At 47.4% G+C, this 9,428-nt stretch overlaps 1 protein-coding gene across 6 annotated transcripts in view; it reads left to right on the top strand.

Moving 5' to 3' along the window:
* Positions 1-8,947, top strand: part of LOC128754807 (VPS10 domain-containing receptor SorCS1) — a 109,805-nt gene extending 100,858 nt beyond the window's left edge. Inside the window, exons 21-28 of one of the 6 annotated variants that reach the window (XM_053857718.1) lie at positions 646-772; positions 2,243-2,355; positions 3,544-3,678; positions 4,115-4,214; positions 4,592-4,697; positions 4,819-4,976; positions 5,073-5,135; positions 5,691-8,947. In XM_053857718.1, the coding sequence (XP_053713693.1) occupies positions 646-772; positions 2,243-2,355; positions 3,544-3,678; positions 4,115-4,214; positions 4,592-4,697; positions 4,819-4,976; positions 5,073-5,110 (777 nt within the window). In that variant the 3' untranslated portion in view covers positions 5,111-5,135; positions 5,691-8,947. Of the gene's footprint in view, positions 1-645; positions 773-2,242; positions 2,356-3,543; positions 3,679-4,114; positions 4,215-4,362; positions 4,463-4,591; positions 4,698-4,818; positions 4,977-5,072; positions 5,136-5,690 lie in introns of those variants that run through there. The other 5 variants (XR_008413982.1, XR_008413983.1, XR_008413984.1 and 2 more) reach the window with 5 other exon arrangements.
* Positions 8,948-9,428: the final 481 nt, after the last annotated feature.

A 9,428-nucleotide genomic window follows, 5' to 3' on the forward strand; every position in this document is an offset into this window, starting at 1 on the left:
GAGGGATTAATTCTCACACTTGAATTAAACAGCGTTCACGTCGACTCTGTTTAGATGAAAAGCAATAAAAAGATTGCAGCGCCTCTCTGGAGCGACGGCAGTGCCGCTCAGTAGAACCCAGCTGTAAATGGTCCACATCTGTCTCAATGACGGTTGTGTAAATGTGTCGGTTCAGCAGCACCGGAGGTCCAATACAAGGACACGCAGTTGTGTTACGGTGTAATAAAGCCCCGTCACATTAGCTGGAGAGCAAATAAAGGCCTGAGTGATGATTGAGGGACGACTGCTGTCTCGGGGGGGGTCGTGCTTCCGAGCCGATGGAACTGACTCTGTGTCTCTCCATCCTCTGTCATCCTCCCACTCTGCCTTCCTGTCCTCCCTTGTCTCTCTGCTCCCATCTTTCTCCTCCATCTGTCTCTGCATCCTCTTGGCGTCTTCTTTCTGCCCACTGCACTGCCCTCCTTTGCCTTGCCCCTCACTTTTCCTCACACGCTCCTCTACATTGTGTCTTCCTCCCTTCTGCATCCCATCATGTTTCTTCTTTTTTCCTGTTTGTCTCCCCCTCTGTGTCTACCACCATTTTGCCCATCACCCTCCCCTCTCCCCTGTGCCTTGTCCTTTTCTGCCCCACTCTTCCTCCCCCAGCAGCCAGTTATCACTCTGGAGGGAAGCCTGGCGTGCACCTTCTCCCGGGAGGGCATCAACACTGTTACTGTGCAGGTGTCCGCGGGGAATTCCATTCTGCAGGACCGCAAAACCATCGCAGTCCACGGTGAGTCCGTTATCTTTGAATCCGTGTGACTGATGCTGGAGCTTTATCAGCCAAACTGTTCCCTCGTGCATGTTCCTGTGAGAGTTTGTCTTGCACATGAAGAATTCATCAGCTGCAGGGAGGCCTGCCGCCACCAGGGGGCACTAAATTCGAAATCATTGAAGTTGTGATTAAATATGGTGTCTGGTACGAACCAATGACAGAGGATGATGTTTGGGTCGTAGTGTCACTTCAGAGCTTACTGGCCTAATGGGTCACATGACTGATGAGGATCCATTGCTGCCCCGGTGACCGAGTATAAATCCTGGTCAGAGGTGTGATGAAAAGCAGCACATGGACCATCATATGAGGTCCTTGAGCTAGAGACTGAACCCCTCTGGCTTCTGTCATCATGACACTCTTGACACCCACACAGTCAGTTTCACTGGTGCAAAGAATTAGGTTCTATCCCAAGCACGTCTTGATGTGGCGCTTGAACTCTCCATGCTCCCATCACTGGCCCATACCATGCAGACATGTTGCATCTTAAAAATAAGAATTCTTAAAACGTTCATTTATTTGACCTGGGTACTGGGATCCATCTGGTTGGTTGTTGCCCAAAGGGCTTGTAGAGAGCAACCGAGAGCTCTCCTCCAGCGCCCTAGAAAAGTGTCGTCTCAGTGGAAGACAACCTGTAACAATGTGAGGACACTACGAGTCAGTCCCACCACCTGGTACGGATCCACTCTCTGTGCCAGAACAACCCATTCTCACTACCATGGCGTAATATACTGATGTCGGAAAAGTGGACTTTTGCGTCCTGTACTGACGACAAAGGCCAACTTGAACGTTGTGTGCAGGAATGTGCGAGGTGGGGGCTCGTGGAGAGCATCGCAAGGTGATGTGCTGAAGCTCTCTGTGAGTTACACTGGAGTTGCTATTTATAACCCCTTACGTGGCTCTCCTCCGAGTGACTGAAACGCACTGCTATTTGATGGGCTTTAAATAGCAGTCTGACACATTGTTAAACATGGAATGAATGGAGCGCCATCCCATGGCTTACCCTAACACCAACCTACGTCTGTTTTTCTCCTGTCACGTAGCCAATGCAACAACATGTAATGCTGAAAGCTGCCTTTATCGTCAGTATGGCACGGAAAAGGCAACTTTGCCAACATCAATATATGATGCTCCGGGAGTGACACAGACCAAACCTATCAGCTCCAGAACATCTGCCTCCTTCCACGAGTGGAGCGTCTCAAAGTGACACACACACCCTCCACAGCCAAGGCCTGCACTGCCCCAGACAACTGTTATTTGGGGCCTTAAAAGAAGAAAACTGTTGAATATTAAATATTACTTCATTAGAAATTCTTGTCCAAATTATGAGGTAAAATGAAAAAACAATCGCGAAACAGGGTGATTAAAAAGATATGAATAAATAAGTAAGAGATAATGAGATAATAAGCAGCTTGATCTTTTAATCCCCAGAGTACTTCCGCTCTCATCTTCTGGCTTTCTCTGCCAATCTGGACGACCACAACCCCGACGTGGCTGAGTGGCGACTGGACGTGAGCCGGGTCATCAAGAACTCTCTGATCCAGGTGAGGCAGCTCGTGCTGTCTATTACGATGATTGACGACACATGAAGGGAAGGCGAGAGGGGAAGTGTAGTTCAAGAGCACACGGGCGGCAGCATCGGTTCAGGGACGTTGTTTACTGGCGGAGGAAATGTCAGCGTGTGACCTGGAGTGACCTGTGGTTTCGCTTGAGCACTTCCACGCCCGACGAGTGGAAGTGAACCCTTCAAACTCCAGAGATGACGGACGCTCTGATCCTCGGGAAGAAAAATCAAATCTTTCGTCGCTTCTTGATCCTGAGAGTCGAACTAGCAGCCCAAAATATCCGCCGCTCTTCAGTGAACACGTCTGATCTGTTGTTTGTTATTGGCATCATCTTTTTTGGCTGACAAGTTGAGCCTGCGGGCGGAAGACGGTGGAAAATACGACGTGATAGTCGGAGACGTGAAGCCAGAAACTGCCGGATCAATCCGGTCTGCGGGAAAAACATTTGCTTGACGACTCTGTGCTTTGAATCACTGCAGGGATGAATCGTCTTAAATAGGTAATAACAGCATAATAATTCAATGAAACAAATAATGCTCATTCACTTTTGGAGAAGGTTCCACAGTGGAGCGCCACAGTAAAAAAAAGAAAAAAAATGAACCTAAAAGCAAAAGTAAATCAGAAAAGTGAGGTTTCTGAGATTAAAGTGGCATTTTAGCAGAAAAAGTGAAGCCAGAGTTGGAAGAATATTTGTATTATGGCAAAAATCCTCATCTAAATTTGTGCAGAAAAGGAACAAATTGTGAAATTAATAGTCAGAATAATAGGATGAAACAATTTATTTACCTCAAATGTGCGATAAAAACTAAAATAATAGTGAAAAGAAATGAATGTGGGACTACAACAATAATATTTTGGGGGCAGTGGATGGCGCAGACAAAAACAAATGGACAGAAGAAATGCTGTTATATATTCTGTGGCCGAAAAATAGCGATTCTTAGACAAAATGTAATTATTAGACATTTTGCCTTCGAGTTGTTCCTATTCATCTCGACAGGCATTTGACGTGTCCAAAAACAGACCCTCTTACTCTGAACATCTGTATACCTCTGATAATCTAATCTAGAACAGGTCCATGATTTTGGAGTAGAGGTGCACCATGGTCACGTGTCCAACTTTCTCCTGTCTCAACAGACTTTTTAAATTCCGGATTTCTCTCTCCCCCAGGCGACTGGCGTAAAGGAGGAGCAGCTTCTTGTCACCGTGCTGCCGGGTTTGCCAACCACGGCCGAGTTCTTCCTGCTTGTGGATAAACGGTTAGCGGACGGGAAGTCAGAGAAGAGTTCGGCTCAGTTAGATCAGGTGAGACTCTCTGATTTCAAGTATATATTTGTGTCGGACCACCTACCTCCTCCCCAGCATCTCCCAAACTTCCCTGACCCCTGACACCTCCTCAGAGGTCCATCCAGAGACCAAGAATTTGAGGGCCAGAGGACCGAGTCGCAGGCCCTCGAAGTATTGGTCTCTGTATGCTCTGGACTCTGTCTGGGGTTAGGTAGTCTTGACAACAGCACTGCATTGTGGCAGGGGACTGTATTCCAGACCCTTGGTAGGCGTGTCCATGCAAAGTCATGTGCTGTCACAGTGCATCCTGACACCTTTGTCCTCTGGAAACCAGCTTCCCTGTCCAGGTCCCTCCTCTCCTTTTAGGGTCCATCACTCCCCTTTAATACCCAGCACTGTTGTCGCCCCTTCACTGGAACCCCATTTCACCCATCTTACCTTGTTCCCCCAACAGCTCTCTGAGATCATGCTCAGCGCCTTGAATCAGAACCTGGTCCAGTTCACGTTGAGGCCCGGCGTCCAGGTGACGGTGTACGCCGCCCACCTGTCAGCAGGTAAGCTGCCGTTATAGAGCCCTCCGCCTAGCTCGTAGCATGCAGGTATTCTATCAGGCGCTTAGTGGACAGTCAATTTTGAATCTTTCTGCTGGCCCCGTTCACTAATCTCCCCCAACCCTGTGTCTGATTGGCTCCCACCATGTAGCTACACAGAGACATTCAGAGAGTGAGCATCGTTACAAGTATGTGTGCCTCTTCCTTTTGGGGATGCTGCTACTGTCCTAAAGAGGCTAATAAGATGAAGAGTAAGACAAGTCCATACTAAAATCTTCACATCGGTCTCAGTTGTCCTGCTCACTGTGTACTGCATGACTCCGCCCCCGTCCACAATGACGTGTGCATATCGCCTCTCTCCTGTGCTCCTGTCTCTGCAGCGCCCCTAGTGGACACAAGTGAGAACCACAGTGGCTCAGCCATGCTAATGCTGCTCTCAGTTGTGGTCGTGGGTTTAGCCATCTTTGTCATCTACAAATTCAAGAGGTAAAGTGCCCAATAAGTGATGTAGTGGGTGGAAATGTTGAGTTGTGTCGGTCGAGTCCACGCATGCGTCCCGTGTGCGCTCTGTGTTCTGGCCCGGTCTGACCGTGAGTCTTTCCTCAAGGAAGATCCCAGGCCTCAACGTCTATGCGCAGATGCAGAACGAAAAAGAACAAGAAATGAAGAGTCCGGCGGATCCATTGGAGGCCCAGCCCGGCCCAGCTCGGGACCTGGTGCATTCTTTGGAGACTCTGGACACCGAGTTCAACTCTCGGCCCATCGGTGAGACCGACGGACCTCCGGTTCTGACTCATGCTTTATCACTTGCCATCTCACCGCCACCTTCACTGAGCTCATCTCTGCTGTCGTGTCTCTCAGAAGGGAAAGTGTCCGGTTCAGCAGTGTCTGGCCTCTAGATCCGGCCCGACCCGGTGAAACCTGGTACCATTCATTCCATTACTACCCTTCAGCAGCATCTTTGATCCAATACACTGTCAGATGATAGAGGCAATCCAATCGAAACACATTTTTGTTTTCCTTCATTTATTCATATATTCGTTCATTCATTTGTCACTCGTTCTCTCTTTTCATCTAACATTCTCACCTGTTTCTTAGTCTTGTCTCCCTTCTTCCCACCTGTTTTCCTCCTCCGTCTCTTATTCCTGCTTCCCCTTTTTAATCTTTTCTTTTATCTGCTCTCATCCATCCATCTTCCCCTTCTCTTATCCGCCCTCACTCTTTCTTCTCATCCTCTCCTCTCCCCGAACCCATGTTGTCTAATTCTCATCCATTCTACCCCTTTTTTCTTCCTCTACTTTCAGACAGTCCCTTCTTATTCCATTTCTCTCCACTTTCTCAGTCTCAATAACCCTCCCTTCTTTCATTCTTTCCGCCTCCTTCGCCCCTACCTTCCTCTTTTTCATTCTTTCTCTTCCCTTCTCTCCATCCGTGTCTTCTACTCCTTTCTTTTAACACGCTCTCTCTCCCCCCCTGCAGGTTGTACGAAGCCTCATCTACATGTGAAATTTTCCACTGATCTTCCCTCCTACGTTGTTTGAGCTCTGGACGTCCTCCGGACTTTTGACCTTTGGTTCTGGACTCGGTGGTTCTGAGCTTTATACCTGTGCATGTTGGACCTGCTGACAGAAGAAACTGTGTACAGGTTTTTATTTTCCATCGTCTTTGGGGACATTTTCTAAAAGAGAATCATCTATTTATATGTGATCCAGAGGCGTGAACTATTGAACAGGTACAGGGTGAAAACAACTGTTATTTATTCTATACACATTTATTAAGCAGGTCAACCACGCATTATTTTCTAAATCTGTATTACAAACGTGTATTTTATCAACCAAGTGACTTCAGTGGAAAACTGACATGCGGCACAATCCACCGTTTTATACAGAACTCATCTTCTTTTGCTTCTGCTGTTACTCTGGCGCTTCTGTTATGTTCACAAGGTCTTTGTAAAAACTGTATTTTCCGCTACAAGCAAATAGTTGCTCGCCCTTCCGTGCGACATGCAGGATGACACATTCACAGGGAGCAGGGGGAACTTCAGAGTGGCTGTCAGGAGGATATTGTGAGAACGTGATGCTCTGACTGTGCGACAGCTACGGAACAAAATGGCCGCTACTGCCGCAGTGCTAGCTTCACATTGTGCTACAGATTACTGCTGGCTTATATTTGTCAGAGAAGGGTTCCTGCAGGCGGCAGCCCTGCGAGCTTGGTGTACCATAGGGCACCATTATATCGTGATCCCCGACCTGTGCTGCCAGCCTCTTGTGTGGAGAGTCAGCAAGGTCCCTCAGGTTCAATGGTTCAAAGGTATGAAACATGGTATCACATGGTCATACATGCTTGACTCACTCTGGGGAACGACTATGCTACTGGAGACACACTCGTCCTGAGTTACCTAAGTGTTTACCTACCACTACAACAGGAGGTCTAGAATGATCAGGCCTCCATAGGCAGCCCCTCTCTCGGCTGCACCACTGTTACCAACCCAGATCTCGCTGCTGGTTGCAGCACTTTTCCTGGCCGACCTTCCACTGTCTAACCCAGACCGATGGCTACAGTCAGGGTCTTTTTTGGTCCAGTCTCTATCTCTGCCGCCCTTCACTGAGTCATTACTGTTCCACCAAGTGTTTTGGGTCAGTTGGCAGGGGGCCAGGAGGTCATGATGATGAAATGTTCCTCTGCCAGAGCCTGGCACTGGCCAGTTCAGCTGTCATCATGGGGAGTTTGAGACTATAACCCTGGAATCTGGTTCATATCTCAAGGCATCCTGTGACCAGGTGAAGCGGCCATGACTCCCGATTGTCTGAGGAGTGAGTGAGAGAGTCTGAAGTATGAGCGTCATCAAGAACTGTCCTTTTGAGACAAATTTGTGGACCCCAACATCAAGAGATTTGCTTCTTGAAGTCTCCTTGACTGCATTAGCTGGTCGACATTTTTGATGTCGACCGTCTGAGGTTTCTGGTAGCTGACGGTAGTTGAAGTGATGGTGTAGGATCATGTAGGAGTGACACCAGACACCTTAAAACTTACTCAAAGGCAAGTATGAGTGTGTTGTGCTGTTTGGTCTGACAGGTTGATGCTCCTCAAACAACACTTCGTTCTGCCCTTCATACTGCATGTTCACAGTATCATGTTAGTCACAATGATGGTTGTGATGATTAATTAATAAGTAGACCTCATACAAACAATCTAAAAACAAACATCAACCCAAAAAATATCTGAATGGGGCAGCAGTTTTAAGGCCCATTTATGCTCCTTTCCAAACCATGTTACCGTCACTGATCACAGACTTCCATGTGTTCTTTATGTTGGTATTGCTGTTCACCAATATATCCACCGGGGGGAGCAGCCCAGAGTCAAAGATCTATGACAACAACAAACTCCAAAACAAACATGGCGACTGTAGAAGAAGTACTGATCACGTATCATCTCTTGCACAAGTGAGGAAACAGAGGCAGCACTGTAGGAGGCTGTGGTCGCTGAAGCCCTTAAATACATCGCCACTAGACAGAGAATTTCCACCATTGTTATGTTTTCTTCCTGTCTCATTAATATGGGGTAGTGACAGCAACACTGCCCCCCATGGTTTCCAGTAGTACTGCTCTGTTTGGCCAGTATCTGCAACCTTTGCAGAAAGAAATTCAGAGGAAATGAACGCAGAGCATAGACAGAAGGCTTTGTCCATAAATGGGCCTTTCCAGGACAGAAGTGGTCACTCATATGATGTATCGTCTCATACTCAGAAGTCAGAGTCAGATGAGTCAGAGATGAAGATATTGAGGTTGTTATTGGGAGGAAGTACAAGACCAGAAATGAGTCTAGCTGAGGGACATGTGAAGTTTGGAGACAGAGTTAGGGAGGAGTTGTGGAGAGGAGAAATGGAGAGGAGGAACACAACCAGAGATTATGGGGCAATGATCACAATAGGTTCAGGACTGGCTCTTACATGCCTTGGTAGGAAATGACCAGAGAAGTGTGACAAAACACTGACACTGAAAACACAGCCAGAACTGAGATTTTCACAAATCAAACCCATAAAGGATAGGACCAGATACAGATGAGTTACATGCAACACACTGATCTGCACCTTCACTCACACAGGGGCGGTCAATACGTCTGTGGCTCCACTCTTGGTTCCTCACACTTCTGCCACCACTTAGCAGCAGGCGGCCTGGAACTGGTCTCCACCATCGACACAAAAGCACACAGTTTCCCTAACCTTGGCACATCACTCACCATAACATTATGACCACCATCATAGATTCAACTTCAGATGAGCTAGTTGTGAACTCCCGGATGTCATAATGTTATGGCTGATTTCTGTCGTCACACATCACGAAGGATTTCATCAGTGAAGTGCGCCCTCTGGTGGAAGGTCCCAGTAAGAGTCACTCTGGCATTTTTTTCAACCCCAGACTGAGCAATGCAGAAAGTCTAGTCCGGATTTTATTGTTGTTGGTGAAACTCTGTGCTACCTACGACCCCAGCTAGTTTGGACACCGGATGACCTGTAACTGGGTTTTCCCTCTGGATTCGGAAAAAGGAACGCTGAAGGACACTGCTCGCCGCGCTGCAGACGGTGAGATTCTTATTTTTGTAGAGAAACGTGAATAAAAAATAATTTTATTACTGTACAGGTTTTTATATCCGATCAGACGATGAAAGTGTTTCAGTGTTTAACTTTTGCTGTGGTGTCTTTGTTTTCTGCATTTACAATCATATTTATTAAACGCTAAAACTTCAACTGTGTGTCGCCAACTTCTCTCTCTGTTGCTGGGGGACTCTTGAGTGTTTCCCTGGATGATTTGTTCGAAAGTCGGGATGGTAGCTGCCGACACTTGTCGTGGGTTCAAGGTGTTTCCTGAGGTCCTGGCAGCCCAAGGCCTCGTCAATGTTCCAGAGCCAAAAAGACAACTCGGGCCTCCGGACCTGCATTTTAAGGCATATAAAGTACAGGTCCACTTTATATTGTAGATGCTGACTTGACATGAGGGATGATATTCTTTCCATGTTGTTGAGGGTCCATGGCTTCATGAACCCAAGAGTCATAGGAGAATTGAGAACATTGTGCAGGGTCCTGGAAACAGAGATCAGAGGATGGACCTGGGTTCATGAGAACCTTCCTTTTTCTTCTTCTGCGTTCAACATTATTTACATGAATGCGACCTGGGTGACTCCGCAGAACCCATTTTCCACATCTGAGCCTCCATGTCT

The sequence above is a fragment of the Synchiropus splendidus genome, chromosome 2 (genome assembly GCF_027744825.2).
Source record: "Synchiropus splendidus isolate RoL2022-P1 chromosome 2, RoL_Sspl_1.0, whole genome shotgun sequence".
Classification (NCBI taxonomy): domain Eukaryota; kingdom Metazoa; phylum Chordata; class Actinopteri; order Syngnathiformes; family Callionymidae; genus Synchiropus; species Synchiropus splendidus.